General features: G+C 41.3%; 2 protein-coding genes across 6 annotated transcripts in view; both read right to left on the bottom strand.

Moving 5' to 3' along the window:
* Positions 1-209: 209 nt before the first annotated feature.
* Positions 210-11,229, bottom strand: telo2 (TEL2, telomere maintenance 2, homolog (S. cerevisiae)). Of its 2 annotated transcripts, XM_032574013.1 has the most exons (20): positions 10,538-11,229; positions 9,133-9,410; positions 8,092-8,160; positions 7,453-7,600; positions 7,278-7,380; positions 7,128-7,196; positions 6,474-6,615; positions 5,638-5,774; positions 5,257-5,378; positions 4,813-4,893; positions 4,634-4,722; positions 4,307-4,398; positions 3,833-3,949; positions 3,683-3,754; positions 3,454-3,609; positions 2,619-2,710; positions 2,444-2,543; positions 2,076-2,140; positions 1,861-1,976; positions 210-1,086 (listed from the first exon to the last, which is right to left on the bottom strand). In XM_032574013.1, exons 1-20 carry the CDS (start codon positions 10,876-10,878, stop codon positions 965-967), a joined length of 2,511 nt encoding a protein of 836 aa, XP_032429904.1. In that variant the 5' UTR covers positions 10,879-11,229; the 3' UTR covers positions 210-964. The 2 variants fall into 2 exon arrangements, with proteins under 2 accessions (XP_032429904.1, XP_032429905.1); XM_032574014.1 differs by lacking the exons at positions 210-1,086; positions 1,861-1,976 and having other exon boundaries at positions 2,104-2,217.
* Positions 11,230-12,084: 855 nt separating this feature from the next.
* rab11fip3 (RAB11 family interacting protein 3 (class II)) overlaps positions 12,085-20,572 on the bottom strand; it is a 33,058-nt gene continuing 24,570 nt past the window's right edge. For 3 of the 4 annotated variants that reach the window (XM_032574218.1, XM_032574219.1, XM_032574221.1), the window contains 9 exons: positions 20,254-20,391; positions 19,334-19,369; positions 19,168-19,261; positions 17,937-18,181; positions 17,433-17,514; positions 16,984-17,121; positions 16,742-16,897; positions 16,035-16,175; positions 12,085-15,713 (listed from right to left, as the gene is read on the bottom strand). In XM_032574218.1, the coding sequence (XP_032430109.1) occupies positions 15,600-15,713; positions 16,035-16,175; positions 16,742-16,897; positions 16,984-17,121; positions 17,433-17,514; positions 17,937-18,181; positions 19,168-19,261; positions 19,334-19,369; positions 20,254-20,391 (1,144 nt within the window). In that variant the 3' untranslated portion in view covers positions 12,085-15,599. The remainder of the gene's footprint in view (positions 15,714-16,034; positions 16,176-16,741; positions 16,898-16,983; positions 17,122-17,432; positions 17,515-17,936; positions 18,182-19,167; positions 19,262-19,333; positions 19,370-20,253; positions 20,392-20,572) is intronic. The other variant, XM_032574220.1, reaches the window with a different exon arrangement.

Below are 20,572 nucleotides of genomic sequence, written 5' to 3'. Positions count from 1 at the left end.
TTGCTTCAGTCTTAGCCTCATATTTGCTCAACCAATAGGTTGGATTTTTATTTTATTTTATTACAGTAAAATTTATGCTATCAAAGTAAAAATAATGAATTGCCCTTAAGGTATTTTATACATATTTACAAGGCTTGCCAAGCAACACATATTTATAAACTCATCAAATTCATCAGTTTACATGAGAAAAAAAATAACAAAAAAAAATGTTTGTTTCAAACAAAAAACATTTTAATTGGAGAATAATCCAGCTTGTACAGAAAACTGTCACGACCGAATGTAGTAGTACTTCCATCTTCCCTTACTTCCAAAAGCTTTTCTGTACAGAAATATTCACAGGATGTCCTCTGGAAACAAACTGCTGCTTGTACCGGAAAGATGTTGGTCAAAAGGAAGTTATGTTTTAATCCTGATATTTAGAATTGAAACAGAAAGTGAAGCAGGAATTCCTTTAAGGAACTGACTTATACACTGCAAAAACACAAAATCTTACCAAGTATTTTTGTCTAGTTGTAGTGCAAATGTCTTATTACACTACAAATAAGACAAAACTAACTTAAAAGTAACTTTTAAAGCAAAATAAGAACTTAGTTTTAAGATACTAATTTCTTAATATTGCTAAACAATATATTAAAAAAAAAACTAGTTCCATTGGCAGGTTATTTTATAAAATGGAAAAAATGTCTTATTGAAAGTGAAATAATCTGCCAGCTCCTACATCGTGATGAAAAGTGACTTGTAAGTTAGTTTTGTTTTATTTCAAGTGAACTAGGATAATTGAAACAGAAAGTCGACCAAAATGACTTGGTAATACTTTGTGTTTTTGCAGTGAATGGCATTACGTTGGTCACCAGTCCACTTCCTGTGTCTGGCTGAATGCATTGGGAAACATCCAGGAAACATCTGGAGCGTCATCTCCACCAGACAATCATCAGGAACTCTCTTCACGCAGATGTTGAACCGGTCACGACTCCAGGCTGAGGCCATTCGGGTTCTGCAGCTGTTTCTTGAGGTTCTGATCCAGCAGAACCAGGCTTTGCACGGCTAAACTGCGGCAGTCGGCGTCCGGGTCCGTTTCGGCCACATCTGTGGACAGACAACACAACCAGAACCAGAACCGGATTTTAGAGACAGGAAACTAAACATTGTTTTAGTGCTTTCAGTCTCAGTTCACTGATTTTCTGCTCCAAACAAAAAGAAATAAAAACAGAGCAAATCGCATCACAGGACATCCTGGTTCCTCATCTCCTTCCCAGAAATCTGTGTGTGTGTGTGTGTGTGGAGGGGTGTGTGTGTGGGTGTGTGGGGGTGTGTGTGTGTGTGTGTGTGTGTGTGTGTGTGACTGATGGGAAACCGCTGACAGAAATACACTCTGCAGGTGGAGATGTGAACTTCAGGTCAGATGGAGAAATATTCCGTCATGCTTCGTTCTCTTCAGCGTCAAATTTCCATGTTGTGAAAATTTGGTTTCAGTTTCACGGAGAAACTCGAGACTTTTCCCGTTTTTAGTTTTTTATGTTGATTTTAAAATATAAAAACACACCATGAATCTGTGGCAGAAGGAAGGAAAGATGAAAGAAATTAGAGAAAAAAGGGAATAAAGAGACAGAATTAAATAAATAAAGGAAAGAAGGAATGAAAGAGGACACAAGGCATTAAAGGAAGGAATTAAACAAGGAAGAAATTAGGAAAAAGGGAGGGAAAGAGAGGACAAAAGAAATTAAACCAAGAAAGGAAAGAAGGAAGGAAGGAGAGGAACATTTAGACGGTGGGATCATGAATCCTGAGTCGTTGAAACCCAGAATGCTCTAATCTAGTGTTTTATTGATCATATTTTCTTCTGTTATTTTTATTTTTTACCTGCCAGCCAGGTTCTTGTTTCCATCAGCTGCTGGCTGAGGTCCATCATCAGAGCCTGACTGGGCATGCTCAGAAACACGGAGCAGACGGCGAAGAGGACGCCTCGCCTCACCGTCCTTCAACGACACAAAACCAACAGAAACCACAAGAAACCCAGTTAGAAACCAATAAAAACTCCAGACTTTCCAGTCAGCCTGTGTGTGAGTCAGACATACTGGTCAGCGTGGTACCGAACGGCCCACACAAAGTCCAACAACGCAGCTCCCATCTGTGCAGCTATCTGGGAATAAACAGCATGAGGATCAGCCTGACTGCAGGAAACAGGCTGAACGGCTGGCATGGCTCAGTCAGATCAGCCTGGATTAGCAGAAATGTTAACACAATGTTTACATATGACTGACAAATTTGAAAAAATCCAACAATTAGCATCAGATTATTATCAGTAGCAGAACTTTGAAACAAATGTGGACGCAGACTGAGCTGCTTAATAACTCCATCCAAACCTTTTCTCTTTAAAATGACTTTTTAACATCAGTGCAATAACAGAAGGGAAACATGGATATAATATAATATAATATAATACCGGTGCGTTGACAGCCAGGTGCATGAAGAGGCCCAGAGTGTGGATCAACCTGCCCAGAACCAGGTGGTCACTGCCCAGCAGGTCAAAGGTCACCTCAGGCCTGCCAGAAAGGAGTTTTTCTTTATCCCATCAGTTAAAACTATTCCAATCTTCAGAGCGTCACTAAAATACTAACTTGTCGTAATTTCTGAGGAGAGGAAAGAAGAAGTATCCAGCAACAGGAGCGTAGCGGTTTGGAGCGGCTCCAGCCCGCGGCTGGGCGGAGCCCTGCAGGAACATCAACGCAACATGATGCAACACAGTTAGCTCTACAGGTCGTCTTATTTAACGCCTGACCTAAACAACGGGAAGACTTCTACAGAGGGAAACGTCTATAAGTCACATAAAACACGGTTTTAACCAGTCAAAGTGGATTTAACAACGTGGTATTCTTTTACTAAAACTTCTGTTACTAGGCTTTAGTTTACTTCAGCTGAATCAAAATGAATATTTTTAAAGGTTTATATGACGTATCAAGAGCAAAATATATATAAATGCTTTTGTGTTTCGTCTTCATTTTCTCTGAAACTTCAGCAGCTGCTGTGATGTTTGGACTTCTGATGGATCCTACAAAGGTTTCGCTTTATTTTGGTACAGAGATTATTTAAATAAGAGTCTGTAAAAAAAAAAAAAAAAATAGATTTGGGTATGTTATTTTAAACATGTAGTTCAGTATTTTTGCTTAATTCCCTTTTTTAACATTTTTTACTTCCATTTGGGTTTCTGCTCCCTCTAAAACAGCCGGTCATTTTCTGCAAATAAGTTCGTGTTTTTTGGTGTCCGGAAAATTCCGTTTCAAAATCACATTCCAGGCCAGTGAGCCGTTGCCTAGCAACCGAAGCAGAGCCCAGCCCTGTTGCCTAGCAACCCAAATGATTTATAACTTGCGCCTCTGAAGATCTAGCAGTAATATTTCTGGTTGTAAAATGACTATTTAAAAAGTTTAGCGAGGCGCTAAGACGAGCAGCGACCTTAGAGATGCGTTTGGTTTTATTCTGGATCCTCTTCTCCACTTCCTGTCTCCAGCTGGCGGCGCTGTTGCTCTGGTAAGGCGTCAGCTCCGAGGCGGCTGCGGTTATTTTGTCTGCAGCTGGTTTGGAAAGCTCCTGAGCTGCCAAGGCAAGGACCTGCAGAACCCAAACATGATCAAATTCATAAAGATTTAAAAGATTTAAAAGTGGCTAAAGCTGCTGGTTTCACCTCTAAGATGTCCAGTCGTTGCCGGAGGCTGTAGTTCAAGGAGTAAAACTCTGTAGTCAAGAACTGAGTAACCTGAGACAGACAGAGACGGATTGATTTACGATGCGTAACGCGATCAGGCTGGACGTAGAGAATGAATCAAAGTCGTACAGGAACAGAGTCGACGGCGGTCAGAGCCACCATGGCCGCCTGCCGGAGAACCAGGAAGCCGCTAACGCTGAATTTATCCTCCATGTGAAGAAGCACTTTGGTCATCTGGACACTGATCTAAAAACAAAAAAAACAAAAACGTAAACAAACCGGAGTCAAAAAATGTCTAAAATATTATGACAGACCTGAGTTTATAGTTTTTTCATGCAAACCAGTGAATCTGAGACAGAACCAGGCCTCAAATAATGTCAAACAAGATATTTGTAAACTTTCTCCAGGCTCTGGCTGCCATGGCAACAGTAGGCAACAACCAAACAAACAAATGAAAGAAAAGAAGGAAAGAAAGAACAGAAGCATGTTTTTGTTCTTCTGTTCAAATGAGCAAATGAAATAAAAGAACAATAAAGAACAAACAAGAAATAAGAAGAAAGAACAAAATAACAAACTCAATATAAATATTCCCTTTGCTCTCACCTCCTTCGCTGCAAAGACGTTCCTCCTCACCAAACTCTCCGCCGCTCTCAGACTGAACTCGACTCGCTGCGAGTCGTCAGAGGAAGTCAAAGCTGATCAACAAAACCAGGAGAACATTAGAAACGGGTTTCTATTTCTGCAGCAGAACCGAACAAAGAAAAACAGAAAGAACTGAACAGAGAGAACTGAACAGAAAGAACCGAACAGAAAGAACTGAACAGAGAGAACCGAACAGAAATAACCGAACAGAGAGAACTGAACAGAGAGAACCGAACAGAGAGAACTGAACAGAGAGAACTGAACAGAGAGAACTGATCTGCGCCGTGCCTTCCAGACAGTCCCGTAGGTAACGAGGCGGCGCCGCCCGACTCGCCTCCACGTCTCCTGACATGTCGTACGGAGGCAGGTCATCATCGCTGGGTCCATAAGAAACGAGGTTATTACATTTAAATCTAAATATTGATTAAAATGAAAGTTAAAATCTGACAACTAGAGAAACGTCTCACCTGTCGAGGTCAGAGTCTGGATCGCTCTTTGACCTCTGGGAGGGCGATTTGACCTGAGACGATTCTCTGGTCGCCTCAGACCTGCGGACAACAGATTCACCAAGAAACACTCACTGAGAGACAGAGAACCCAACGAAGCATTTCATCTGAGAACGGAAAGAGGGAAGAACAAGAGAACAAAGGAACTAAAGGAAGAAAGAATGAAAAAACAAAAGGAAAAAGAACAAAATGAACATGTACACGAACAAAAGAAACAAAAAATGGTACCGAACAAAACAAAGAACAAATGAATGAACGAAAGAAAAAGTGAATGAAAAAGGAAAGAACAAAAAGAAGTGAAAGAAAAACAAAAGGAGGAACTAAAAGAATTAAACGAATGAACAAAATATCAAACAATCTGTAATAATTTTGCTTTGTTTTAAATCAATACCTGCTCAAACTCACCCATCAGCAGCCTCAGGGTCAGGATGGGGGTCGGGGTCAAGGTCAGGGTCGGGGTCAGGGTCAGCACACGCGCTGGGGGTCATGAGAGACAGCAGCTCCCGGGTTTCTTCATTCTGGTCGTACTGTCACACAAAAACGGCACAAAGTTTCAGAATTTTATTATTTTAACTTTAATCTCTTATTGTAACTTTTTCTTGTATTATTACTTTTTAAATTTTATTTTTACTATTCTCATTATTTCAACTTTATCCTCCGTTTTATTTTCTGTTATCCTGGAGCTCCGGTCGTCCTCCTGTCCACTCTGACCAGCTTCCCTGTCCCTGCTGAGGCCACAGCATCATGCTGCCACCACCACTGATGTCAGACATTCACAGAATGTACCTCAAACTTGAGCTTGGCGCCGCTGAGGTCCATCCGGGCGCTCAGACACTCGCCCACCACCATGCCCAGAGTCCTAATGCCGACCGCGCTGCTGTCCAGGTGGCTCTGCATGCCGTCCAGCAGGCACTGCAGGAGATCTGAAAGAAAACAATGAGCTGAATTTAAAAAACAATCAGATTTAAAAAAAACAATCTGAGTTAAAAAGCATTGATTATTATTGTTGTATAACTTTATTCTCGTATTATCAGGATTTTATCCTAATATTATCCTATTAAATTATTTCTACTTTATCATTGTAAAACTTTTTTGTGTATCAGTACAACTTCATCCCGGTAACATGGCTGTTCACGTGTTATTCTTTTTTCTGTTTATGATTTTTCTCGTATAATCATTACTTTTTTTTAGTATTATTTCAAAATTTTCTATTGTATTATTACAATCATTACATTCTTGTAATCATGAAAAATAATCCTTAGTAAAATCTGACTACTAGAGAAGTCAGATATTAGAGCCCGGCTCTAATATTCACCGTAGGAACAAAACATCACTGTATATCAATTATTTCACAATAATTGCTGGCATTTTTCATGCTGATGTAATGTTTATCCAGTTGAAAAAGAATCTCATGAGATTATAATCCCACATCAAACATTAATGATGCTACAAAAACTGCTAAAGGTCACAGAGTGGTGGAGGAACAGATGAGGAAGAAAAGAAAACATCCAGAAAAATCGTAAGTAACGTCGTCATCGTAAGATTTTCTGATGTTGTTCAGAACTGAAATAAATCAGAAGACCATCAGGAAGTAGAGGAGTTGCGGTGGTTTGATTTTGCACCTGAGCGAAGCTCCTGCAGCTCGGCGTCCGTCAGCAGGCTAGCAGCTAGCAGAAGCGTCTTGCTAACGTAGAGCTGCTGCTCCTGAGGCGTGTGTTTCACCGCGCTGGGGTTGGCCCAGGCCTGCGACACACTGCGCAAAACCTGAAGACACACAGAGCAAACGTCAAGCACCACACCGTTCAGAAAACATTTAGAACAGGTGACTCCAGCATGAGACCTGGGAGACATTTTTATTGTTTTTATGGGGGGAATTCTTCTATTTCATTCTCCTAAAATATAACTCTATACTCGTATTATTCTGAATTTATTTTTGTACTATTTTAACTTTATCATCAAACAACTTTTTTTCATGCATTTTACCACTTTATTCTTGCATTATTATGACATTATTTTCATATTATAATGACTTTATTCCAGTATTATTACAACTATTCACAAATTATTTCTACTTTATTGTAATATTACAGCTTTCCTCTCGTGTTATCACTACTCATTTCCATAAATACCATGTTTGTGTAGCGCTTTAGCATTAGCTTCAAGTAAATGAGATGTTGGAACATGCAACATGTAATGCTAATTACATATAAAAAGCTAAAGATAGTATGAAAATGGAACTCTATGATTTTGTCTTTGAAATGTTTAGATAAACGAACCTGGATGAGGAGCGGCCTCCGATCCCGGTCTGAGGCCAGGTAACCCAGGACAGTCCTCAGGACCTGAGTCTGGAAACAAAACAGCATTAAAAACAACAACACATGATATAAATACACATATAATATATTCACTGTCAGCTGCTGACCTACCTCGTACTTATACTGCAGCAGCAGCACTTTATGAGTCAGCACAAACTGAGCCTTTTTATTGGTTAACACCAGATTTCCAGCAATGCGGCTGAAGGTGTCAGAGCTGGAAATGGACCAAAGACAGAATCAGAACCTGCCCTCACCTGGTGCCCGTTCACCTGTCCGGACGGCTCACCTGTCGGCCGCCTGAAGCAGGCCGGTGAGCACGCTCTCCATGCAGCGCTCTGGGACGTCCTGCAGCAGCTTCCAGCTCACCCTCTGCCACACCACGTCTGAGCGCGTGCAGACGGCCAGGCGGGGCGCCATCACGCCCAGAACCAGGCCTGTACAGACACAGCAGGACGGGGTTTACTGCAGGTGGCGCTCTAGAGCAGAACGTCGAGCTCAGAACGTCAGAGATGCTGAATTTACAACGGTTTACTTCCACAGTTCACCGACAGCAGCCATTTTGTTCATGTATCTTTCTCTTGCACGTTATCCACATATTTTCTTTTTGTTGGTCTCCCTGGGTTTGCTATGCATGGCGCTGCGTTTGCCTACCAAGATGGCATGAAAAAAACTATAATAAAATTCAGATATGGGTTAAGTAGGATATGGACAAAAGAAACTGGATTTTGCCAAAATTGGGACTGAGCAAAAAAAACATTTTTTGGTCTTTTTAATCTCTTTTGCTGAATATGAACTCTACTCTAGTCTTTGTCCAGAAATCCAGTTATCTCTTTATGATGCCATATTTTTTCCCAGGAAGCCATTTTTACACAACTTTACCGAACGCTACCATTAAATCCGTCAGCCTGCCTTGTTTTAAACTCACCGCTGTGACCTTGGAGGCAAACTTTCCCAAGTGTCTGAGCTACGAATGTCAGAGAGCAATCGACACCATCTGTGGAAGACATCACAACAGCTGAGTGAACGTAGGGACAATCAATCAATCAATCAATCAATAACAATAAATATCGCAGTAGACACATGATCAAAATCGATAACACATGTGATAGGATTAATATAGAAACATATGATGACATCAACATCAAATTAATAAAGTGATTATATAATTACCTAATTGCCAACTAAAATCAGGAGGTATGAAGCAGCGTTTACACTAAATTAATGCAATAACTATTAAACAGTGAGCAAAAAGATTTATTGATTAAATATTTTTTAAGTATCGTCAAACAATAACTGTAAATTTTAAATATTAAATTTACATAATCAGATGGACCAAAATATAAAGTTAAGCAGGATTTTTGGTATTTAAGGATCAAGATGACAATAATTCAAATAAGTAACAAAAAATAACAAAATCAGGCAAAAGAACATTTTTCTAAATTGGTTTCTTTCAATAAAAATGTATGAAACTTTAATAAAAACTGCAGGTGAATATTTGGTTAAAACATATTTCACATTTCATTTAGAGAATCCAGAAATTTTACTCAAGTAAGCATAATAATACTTCATAATAAAATTACTCAAGTAAAAGTAAAAAGTACAGCGCAGTAAAAATACTCCTAAAAGTAAACTATAATACTCAAGAAAATGTAAGTAAATCTAACTACTAGTTACTACCCAACTCGGCTCCGGTGTCCTAGCAACAACCTGCTGGTTAACGGCGCCAACGGCAATCTCTAAAATGGCGCCAACGGCAATTTCCGCTAGCTAAAATGGCACCAAGGGCAATTTCCGCTAGCTAAAATGGCACCAAGGGCAATTTCCGCTAGCTAAATGGCACCAATGGCAATTTCCGCTAGCTAAAATGGCACCAAGGGCAATTTCCGCTAGCTAAAATGGCACCAAGGGCAATTTCCGCTAGCTAAATGGCACCAAGGGCAATTTCCGCTAGCTAAAATGGCGTCACCTCTAAGGGCGCGGCAGATCCTCTCCAGAGCGGCCAGCATCTCCGAGGCCAGCAGCGGGTAGAACCGCTGGGGCGTGAACAGCGGCCGGTTGTTGGGGTGCAGCCTGTTGGCGGTGAGGTCCGGCAGAGCGGCTAACCGGGCCAGCAGAGTCTCTCTGAGCTGGGCCGAGTCTGGCGGCACCGACCGGAGGCAGAAGGACCACAGCAAGTCCGCCAGGCGGCCGCTCTGCAGGAAGCGCTCCGTAACGCTGACCAGGCGGTCCAGACCCGCGCTGGGGCTGCAGGGAGCGGACAGAGGACTTCATCAGCCAGGTCTGGACGATAAACTGTCCCAGAAACTATTGCGATAAACGATAATATTGTCGTTTTGATGCCATTTTCAATAATACAATAATAATGGCTTGTAATAAGGCTTTGAAAGATCAATAAACTTTAGTTTTGCACAGAACAATTTTCACTGGAACTGGCAGATTCCTCAAAGGGACAGTTTGATGTGTTTTCTAAACACATAGTTACATTTTATACCATAATCAAGTAACTATGTTTCAGTTTAAATATGCAAAATAAAACAACCAAAATCTGTACATAAAAATGGAAATAAAAACTTTAATAAAAACTACAAAAAACCTGAACCATAAATCATAGATTATCTAGTCTCTAAACAAAATTACCCTTCAAGAAATAATATTCAGAATATAAATTATCCAGCTCATTTTAAAATAACCTTTCCTTTCTTTGCATTTTTTCAGTGCAAAAAATACAAAGAAAATGCAAAACTGAATTTTTTTTAAAAAAAGAAAACATGTTTGACTTTTGAAACTGAGATAATTTTCTTGTTTTTTTCTCTCTCAAAATTTCAGAGTTTTTAGCAAATGTTTCAAATTTGCAATTTTGAAATGTCAAAAATTTTATGAAATTTCTGAGACAAATCTAGAAACAATTTTGGGGCGGAAATATGCTCCTGTTTTCCTGTCTCCTATGGTCCTAATACACCACTGTACTTCTACTTATTTTTAGACTTACATTAACAGATAAGATCATTCAGATGATCAGCATATCGCCATCCTGTGATTGTATAGAAAAAAGTAAATTTCCAACAACAAAAAAAACCTAAAAAAATAAATAAATAAAAAAACATGGACATTTTTGAGTATAATGAATTCAGTTTTCTTAAAAAGTTCTGAGTTTAATCTCCGATTTTTTTTTCCCTTTTCTAGCAAATATCTGACTTTTCAATGTCTGAAATTTTGTTATGTTTTCTAGAACATGTCTGAGATTTAGCTCAAAAGTCTAATTTATTGGGAGGAAATTTGCTTTTCCCTCACGTCCCTGATACATCGTCGTAGTTTTTCATATTTTAGATTAAAAAATAACTCAGATAATTCAGTTAATTAACTCGTCTCACCGGAGCTGGGTCACGGCCTCCATCAGCACCAGCAGCGCCTGATCCGGCGGCCCCTTCAGGAACAGCGGGTCCCACAGCTTGGAGCGCTGGGCGGCGGACAGGCTGTGGGTCCAGTCAGCCTGGAGCTGCCCGACCAGAACCCGCAGGGTTCGGGTGTACTGGGTCCTCCGGAACTCCTCGCGCTCCGCCGCGGTGCTGCTGCTTTCAGCCCCGTCATCTAAATACGAGTTCAGCGTTTCCAGGGCGTCAAAAACGTCTGTTTGATCCGCGGAGGAGGAGAGCGACCGGAAGCACTGGGCCACCTTCAGTCGAACCTCCGAACTTATCGAACCCAGCGCCATTTATATGAAGATTAACAACTGCTAACTTGACATCTTGCTGCGGAATAAATCCATAAAAATACAAAAGCAAAAGTTTCCCCACTAATTCAGGAAAAGATGTTTCGTTATGATTATTCTCAGAATCATATGACGCTGATTTCAGTAAATTATCAGCTTTAGCTTCGTTAACTCGACTTGCTAAAAACGTGCAAAATGCATCAAATATAACATCCACCAACTCGTCCAGTCACAGAACTACAACTACAACATTTTATCAACAGTTAGCGTTTGAAGTTTCAATGGAAATATTGTGGAAAAACGTGAAACATCGACAGCATTTGACTCTCCGGCGTCCTTCATCAAAACACCACCGGGAAGTGCAACAGCTGTAACTTTGGTTCCGGGTGTCCAGTTGTACCATGATGGTTATGATTTTGTAGTTTATAAATCAGTTTTTTCTGACTGAATTGTTTTGTAAATAGTTTTTAAAATAAATTAATGCGTCTGCATTGTCTGTTTGGAAACGTGCAAGTGGAATAATTATGAAAAAAGTTATTTGGGTCTAGATATTCATTTTAACTCAACTCATTGGGCAATAATGCAGATCGAAGATAACTATAGAAAAAATATTTACGCTTTTATAAAAAGGAAAAAAAAGACCTTTTTTGCTTTTTGGCAGTGGTGATCCTACACTAAAATTACAAGCGCTGGCAAAGTGGGACCACAGAACAAATAGAAGAGAAAAAAACCAATATTTTTATTATTTTATATTAAGATGTGTCAAAAAGCCACTTGTGGCTCTGGAGCTGCAGATTCCTGATTCTTTCTCAATACGTCAATTTTTTTTTTACTTTATTGCTACAATAAAAACTGTGAACGTGACTTGCTGCATTTTTACTGATAAGGAAAACAAACATTTCTCTTTGCTGGACCAATTAAAAACATTTAAAACTTTTATTTTTATTGCCTCTAATTAATCTGAACTATGAAACTGAACTAATATTTCACACCAATATGTGGCTTTCATGACAGTTGCTATTTTTTAACATTAAAATCTGTAAAAACATTTACAGTGCAGTAAATATTTCCAACCAGCAGGTGGAGCTAGTGGCTTAATGTTTAGTCAGTAAAGTGATTGTTGGTCAGATTAAATGCCTTTAAACATAAATGACAAATTATGACAAAGATATTGCAGATTTTTTAAGTGCTTAAATAAAACAGAAACAGTTTCTTTTATTCCATTTATTTATTCTATTCTTACTTCCACTTTTTACCTTTAAATTCTCTTCTTACAATAAATGACATATTTCCCCAGTAACAATTAGGAGTAAATCATTTGTAGGGAGCTCCAAAAATATTATACAGCTGTACCCAATACTGTTATAATTTATACATTAATTTATACATTTATCTTTGAAAATAGGAATAAATTTACTTCTTACAGATTCTCTTTTCTACAGTATTTGCTTCCTGTCCTTCTCCGTCACACAAGCTGAGCACGACTCGGATGGCGACGCCTTTAGCAAACCTTCAGACGCATTTGAAGGAAACAGGAAAGAAGTCTGCAAAAATGTTTATATTTACAGCTCAGATGTATATCGCATAATTTAAAACCAACTGACTTTATCCAGGGCTCATCATCAGGTTTAGCGAGAGACAGTGTTTAGACTACAGGCAGAGCCGGACCAAGGTAGAAGCAAACTGAGCAGCAACTTAGCGCCTTAGAGACGACAGGCGGAAACACTTTGAGTAAAATATTTTTGGTTTAATAGGCTAACATCTTAGAAGTAGCATTAGTAGAAAAAACTGCTTTAATTTATATATATCGTTTAGCTGTCATGGTAGTTTGGGGGCCCAAGGTCTGTCAAAGGCCGTAGATTATTTTTGGACCGGCTCTGCTACCAGGTCAGTTTCTTTCAGAAAAAATTCAGAACAGAATCAGTCTTTGGTCATTTTTAAACCAGGAAATAAGATGATTGATCAGGTGAAAGTGAAAATCTAATCTACAAACAGAAAAAATATACAGGCATAATAAAACACCTAGATGCGTCTACGTCGTATTTTCGCTCAAAGAAATCAGGAATTATTAAAAACCTTTTTTCACCCTTGTGAAAGCCAGGAGGTTTTAAAATGTCATCTTAGTGATTGTGGATCAGAGATGTACAACAAGAACTCTGTGCATCCATGCAGGACCGACTCCCTCCGGGAAGACAACAGAAAAACTTCACCTTTTCACGGAAGAGCACGTTGACCTTAGGCGGCCATCTTGTGCAGCTCAGCTAACTCTTACCTCGCTAATAAACTCTCCCGCCGCGTTGATCAGTGTCAATAAATGTGAATTCAATAAAGCACAAACATATTTGTTTCAGCAGAACAGGTCAGTGTGAGCCGTCGACGAATAAATACCGGCGTGAGACGAAGAACCCCGACAGAAACTGTACACGCTACATGCTACAGAGCACAGGCGACCTTCCGTTCCTCTGCTGCGACTAGAAAAATACCTAGAATCTAGAATGAGTGTAGAAAAAAACTTTACAAGACATTTACATCCAAGGCCATTGTTTAGTTTTTTTGTCTTTTCCTTCATGGAGTGGCGAGTGAAGAGCAGTGAGAAAGAGGCGAACAGAGTGAAAAAACGAGGAAATCAGACGTACTGGTGTCAAAGGTCGTGATATAAATCCACATCCAGGTCGGCGTTAAGAGTCCAGAATCAGTTCATGATGTCTTCACCCAGCAGAAGGAAGGAAGAATTACCCTCCATTCATTTCTTATCCTGCATTATTGCTACAAAAACGTCTGAAGTCTCCAAGCTTGATGCTCAGAGTTGCATTTAAAGAAACGCTGCAGAATCATCGGATATGTTCGACTCAACATGGCGTCATAGTGTGATACTTTTCCCTCTTCAACAGATTCCTACAAATAATCATTTCATAGCATTTCATCCTACTTCCAAAAACAAAAACAAATCATAGTGCAAAACACAAGCGCTAAATTCTTCACATACAACTTGTCAAAATGCCGGCATTTAATAGTTGCAGTAAAAAAACACGTTAAACTTCCCTGCTTCACTCAGCAAGACGACGAGGGATCAGGCGGGCTGTACTGGGATACATACTGGGTTGGTCGGGATTCATTTAAAGGGACAGCGCAGAATTACTGAACTGAGGTTCTGTTGAAGGGCTATGAGCAGTCAATATCTTACCCTACAGTGTCATGCTCACTTGGAGTCCTAAATCAGAGTAAATCCAGAGTTAGCTCCAGCCTCTCAAGCTAACCGTTACATTGTTTGAGTCAAGCTGTCTTTTCTTTTTAAACAAAAACTGCTGAGTTTTTAGATGGGGAACTAAAGAGTTGGTGTGCCTCCAAAAATCTTCCTGTGTGAAACACACTGATCATAAGTACCAGACACACAAGTCGATTTATATGTTCAGCTTCTTGCATTGCTTTAAAAAACAAAAACAAACAAAAAAAAAACGACGGTGCTGACTATAAATGCTTCAGTTTTTTCATTCTTCGTAGGCGTTTCACACAGGAAGACTATTGGTGGTGCACCGCCTCCAGCCTCCATGCAAACAATGATCATCTCTGTCAATGACTGTTCAAATTATCAATGTGATTTTTGTGAATTTAATTAATCTTTTGAGGTTACCTGCCAATTCTTTTCGTAGTAGCCGTTAGCTTCACTTTTTCACCGCCTCCAATGATCTGTCTCTGTAAATTACTGTTTAAAGGTTAATAAGATTCACCTAAACCAAAGTGATGTTTTTGGAGGTTTACGGCTAATGGCTAACTCATTGGGATTAGCCGATGCTTCTGTTTCTGGAGCCGAGTTCTCTGGATTTATCCTGAATCGACGCAGACAGAGAAGTCTACTGTAGGTAAGAAGTGCTTATTTTCTCCAGCTGGCCCTTTAAATGTGTGTAGTGCTGTTCCAGCCCGCCTGACATCCAGGACCCTGTTTCATTGTAAACATAAACCAAACAATAAACCACTTCTTTCATCTTGTTAGTTTTCTCCCCTACAGGAATGATTGTTTTATGCTTTTCACTGCATTTAGTGTCGCCATTTTGGTTCACACAAACACAGAAAAAGCAAGGGAACGTCACACACACACACACACACAAAGCAAAACCCTGTTGGAGTTTCTGATCAGGAGAAACCTCCCTCATCGGGTTGAGCTTTAGAGACCAACCGTCGTTGACCCCTGACCTGCGCTTCATGCGGGTCGTGAAAACACGACTCAGCCTGGGTCGGGTTTCCTCGGGTCGGACCGAGTCGCTTATGGTGCGCTCAGCAGAATGAAATACTTTGATCAACCTTCCTTTAAGGCGTTTTGGTAGAACTAGCGGATCGGTTTTAGGTGGATTAGAAGCTGATTGGGAATAAAGGAGGAGCTAATCTACACTTGCATTTCCACATTCAGCCACCAGGGGGCTCGGGTTCCTCCAGCCAAATACATGGAAGTCACCAGAACCCAACGGCGCTCAGGAGGCCAACGCACACATCCACACAAACCGAAAAGAAACAAAAACAAGCTTATTTTTCACTGACAGCCTTGGACTTCGTAGAAATTTATCGTCGTTCTTTTCTAAGCCAGTCTGGAGTCATGAGTGTTGTAAGAAGGTCCAATAAATTAATTTTTACATCCTCTCCTTCGTTTTCTTAGTGCCAGTTTGTTATAAATAAGTTCACAGCCTGTGGAGCCGGCAGCGGCGGCCGTTCCCAATAAGGCTGCCTGCGGCCTATTTGACCTCCAGGATGGAGGGGTTGGACTCCATGATGGCCACGATGATCTTATCGATGTAATCCTGGAGTCGGTAGTTGATCTCCTCCTGTTTGTGAACGGCCTCCATTAGCTGCAAACAGACAGACAGAAGTTGGTCATAAACACGAAGCTAACAGAAAAAAACTTGGAGACCAATATGTCAGATCTACAGCCGATCACGGATCTTTAAAAATTCTGACCTGCCTATTCCGGTTCTGGGCGAAACTGATCTTTTGGTCTGAAAAGTTGCTAAATATAGCAACAGAATTGCTAAGTTAATCGGTTTCTCATCTTATCGGTCAATCTACGAAAATGAAGAAGATCGGGGCAGATTTATCTACCGGACCTGCAGATGCCAGTTTGAGCAACTCCGAATACGAATCAAACTGAATCGGGTTTGTTTCAAACTCACTTCAGCCCGAGACACGGAGCTGATCTCGGCTGCCAGGGAGTCGGAGAAGGAGGCCGACATCAGGTTCTTGGCTCCCTGGATGCTCAGGTTGATGATCTGTCCGTTCAACTCGTCGTTCTGCTCTTTCAGAGTTCGGTTGTCCTGGAAACAAACAGTCAGATTTTAAAACCTGTAAACAAAAACTGAAGCACATGCTGCCATTTTATTGCACAATCAAGCAACTATTTTAACTTCAGTTGTTTTAAAAATGCTACACAAAACAAATTTCACTTCCTGATTTAACATTTTGAAATTGGGCCTCTGTCTCTTTAAGAAGCTCCTGCTCTCTCTGAAGCTCTGCCTCCAGGAAGTTGTCCCAACATGGCTCCTCTATTAAACCTTCAAGGTTTTTACCAGCGTTGCTCTGAGCAGCAGCTCCTATAATGAGCTCAGCAGCTGTTTGCTAATTGCTGCTGGCTAGTCTGGAGGAGCTGAATGTGGGAGGAGCTTCACCTAGAAGGAGGAGCTAGGGCCAACCACACGTTTTAACAGCTGAATGGTTGCCATGGAGATTAAGTGATTTCTCAAACATGATGAAAGAATCAAAGCAAAACTTCAGCTTCGTTTCTAATGAGGGAAAAACATAAAAACACGATGGAAAGATTAAAGTTAATTTTCCATGTTACTGTCCCTTTAAGACGCTGCAGCAGAGCAGAAGATTCGTGTACCTGTTTGAGTCGTTTGATCTCCTGCTCCAGCTCGGCCTCCCGGGTCCGGGTCTGGTACTCCTGCAGCCCGGCGCCGGGGGTTCGGCCTCGCTTGGCCTCAGCCTCCAGCTTGTAGAGCTGAAGATGTTCCAGCTGCTTCCGCAGGTCTTCGATCAGCTGAGGCGGAAACAGAGAAACATTAGAATCTGCCTAGCAACAGCCCAGTCCTGCTGCAGAAGGCCCCGCCCGCCGGCCCCGCCCACCTCCTGGGTGCTCTCCTTCTCCTTCTGGTTCTGATGGCGCTCGTGACTCAGCTTGTCGGCCATCTTCCTGCGGGACTCCGTCTCCTCGTTCAGCCTGTCGGTCTGAGTTTCCACTTCGTCTTGGAGCTTCCGCTTCTCCTGGAAACCATAAAGAAAGGATGAGCAACTTAAAACAAAAACAGACAACGGGCGTGCCGCGGTGGCGCAGTGGTTAGCGCGACCCGTATTTGGAGGCCTCGAGTCCTCGACGCAGCCGTTGCGGGTTCGACTCCCGGACCCGACGACATTTGCCGCATGTCTTCCCCTCTCTCCTTCCCCGTTTCCTGTCAGCCTACTGTCATATAAGGGACACTAGAGCCCACAAAAAGACCCTGGAGGGGTAAAAAAAACTAACAAAAAAAAAACAAAAACAGACAACAGAACGAGAAATAAAATAAAATCAGTTTTACCTCCTCTAGTCGCTCGATGTTCGCTCTGAGACAGGGAACGCAGGACCGCAGCTCGCTGTTCTCATCGTCCAGCTGCTGCAGCCTGAGCAACAAACACCCGGAGTCATTCACCAACATTTCTGCTTCGCAAAACGCAGATTATTCATTTTGCTTTAAAATATGAAAACAGAAAAAACATTTAATTCTCAAGTCTTGAATTAAAACATTTATTTTGTTTGCTTATGCTCCAAATGAGTTTTATGAAAATTAATTCGAAACGAAAAAAAGTAAAAAATCAGTTAAAAGCTTTTCAGATTCAAGTTTTTATTTTACTGCTTTTCAAATATTTTCTTTCTGTTTCAAATCTTAATTCCTACTTTCAAATGTTTATTTTTGTTCCATAGGTGTCCTAAATCATTTTTTTAACTCAAGTTTATGGCCTTTATTTCTCTCCGTACTCCAGATTATAATCACAGATCGGCCGCGGGTTTGAAGCCAGCCCGTGACCCAGACCCGTCTCCTCACCGGGCCTGGGCGTTCTCCAGCTCCAGCCCCTTCTCCCTGTCCAGCTTGCACAGCGCCTCCTTGTGGCGGCGGTTCTCCTGCTGCAGCAGCTCGTCGGCCTGCAGCTCCTGCTCCTTCAGCTGCTCCTCCAGCGCATTGGCCCGGTGCACCAGCTGCAGGTTCTCCTGCCGCAGCCGGCCGTGCTGCTCGCCCGACGCCTCCGACTCCTTCTCCAGCTCCGCCACGCGCCGCTCCAGGAGCAGCACCTGGGAAAGGTCAGAGGTCAGGACCAGAGACTGGGCGCTAAAGAGCTGAATGCAAACTAGAGAAATTAATCTTTCAGTTTATGGTAATTATTTTCCAACTTTTATTCAAAAACAAATTTTTCTGTTCAATCGGTCCAGAAATTCAGTTTAAATTATGTGGAAAAAACTGTAAACAAATAGAATATTTACTCAAAGCATCATGTAAAACCAACTTTGACTTTCCATTAAAATTTTTTCCTCATCAAAAACAAACCTGGAGAGCTGCTTTGATTCTTTCATGCATGTTTGATTAATCCTTTAGTCTCCATGGCAACCATTCAGCTACAAAACGCCTGGGTGGACCTAGCCCCGCCTTCCAGGCACAGCTCCTCCTCAGAGGGGCAGTATTACATTCGCCATGCACATGGCAGCCATTTTATAGCACAATCAGGTACCTGTGTTCCCTTCGGTTGTTATAAAAATGCCATTTATATCCAATATAAAGAAATTTTGCTTCCTCATTTATCACCTCTGTCTCTTTAAGAAGCTCCTGCCTCCTGGAGGCCAACATGGCTCCTTTAGCGTTTTTACCAGCGTTGCTCTGAGCAGCAGCTGCTATAATGAGTTCAGCAGCTGTTTGCTAATTGCTGCTGGCTAGTCTGAAGGAGCTGTGCTTCGAAGGTCCACACAGGTATTTTAACAACTGAATGGTTGCCATGGAGACTAAAGGATTTATCAAACATTCATGAAAGAATCAAAACAAAACTCCAGGTTTATTTTTTGATGAGGAAAAACATTAAAACATGATAGAAAGATTTTTTTAAAAGTCTGATTTTACTGAATTAAAAACAGTTTTAAAATTATTCAAATTATATTTGGTGCATGAATGACCACGATATGCAGTAAAGTTACACAACTTGGTCACATTTTAAAATCTTTCAGTGTTTTGAATTGAGTCAGAGTTTCTGTTGAATCAACTGATTATAGAATAATTTTTTTATCGTCACCTTGTCTGTGATGTCGTTGTCGGCGAGCTCCAGGATGTCCCGCGTCAGGTCGCTCATGGTGTCCAGAGTCATGGAGCTGTTCTGCAGCAGATGCCTGTGGAAACCAGGAGGAGTCAGAGCGGCGTTCGCCAACGGCTGCTAACCTGATGGTGAGCGCTTCACTCACCTCGCCACCTTCTTGCTGGAAAGCCGCTTCCCGGCGCTGAAGGGAGACAGGAAACACAGTGAGAGGAAGAAACCGTCACCAAAATAAAGCTCAGCGACTCACAGCAAACAAACCGCAGCAGGTTTAAAGGCTCTAAAGGCTCTGATGGAGGAGCAGATTCACATACAGGATTTACACAAATATAAAATACAAGTTTTAGATTTAATATCAGGACTGATGAAGAATCAATAAAACTCAAAGCCTGATTGGTCTGTTGATTCATGTTACTAAGAGTTACTTTACATTTTTAATCTCCAGATTCTTTAAGTTTCCAAACTTAAAAGTTGTGGTTCATCTTTAGAGGATTAAACAAAAGGACCAGCAAGAAAATACTGCAGGATAAATCAGAAACCTGAGCGAGGAAACGAGGAAAAAGCAAGAAGGAAACCAGGACAGAAACAAGCAAGGAAACAAATATTCAGACATAATTTTTGCTTAGTTTGTCCACCTGTATTTTTAGATTCTCCTGTTTTCATTTTTCACGCTTCATTCCATATTTTTCCTCCAAGCTGTTTAAAAACCTGGAGCCTAATTTGATCCTGAATCAGCAAATCTGCTGCAAAACCGGCCGGTTCTGTCCGGCCTTTACAGTCATGAAGGAAACAATACAAAACAAACTTTATTTCAAATAAATCCAACATACGATAACAGTTTACGGTTATCTTTCATCAAAGTAAACTTTGTTTTTAACTCATGAAACTAAAGCCACAAAAAGAAGCCAGGATGGAAAAACAAAACGGGATCAGAACTTTATAACCATGTGAGGACGTTCACCACAACACAGCGAGTTTCTACAAGTTAGCATGCAGACATGAGGGGGACATGCGACCTAATCAGCACTGCAGACATGAACAGCAGCCGCAGCAGCAGCCGTGTGTTACCTAGTCATCTCTAGGAAATTGAGGCGTGTGGACAGATCCTCCAGGCGACTGATCTGCCTGTGACACTGGCTACAGAAAAAGTCCAGCGCCTCCTCCCTGAGGAAGTTCTGGAAGCAGTCAGGGAGGCAGGCGGGGGCGCTGGAGAGGCAGGAGAGAAGAAGAAGAGGAGGAAGAGAAGGAGGAGGTGAGTGGCAGACAGGAGGTGGTGAAGGTGCATTCAGGTGCGACAGGAAGTCCCGTAAAGCAGAGCTTTAAAGAGTTAAAGTGATGTGAGGCTGTGGTTCAGCTCTGGACAAAACAAGAGATAAAAACTGTGGAT

The sequence above is a fragment of the Xiphophorus hellerii genome, chromosome 10, assembly GCF_003331165.1.
Source record: "Xiphophorus hellerii strain 12219 chromosome 10, Xiphophorus_hellerii-4.1, whole genome shotgun sequence".
NCBI lineage: Eukaryota > Metazoa > Chordata > Actinopteri > Cyprinodontiformes > Poeciliidae > Xiphophorus > Xiphophorus hellerii.
Note: the sequence above shows the minus strand (reverse complement) of the source record. Positions and strands in the feature narration are given on the sequence as shown.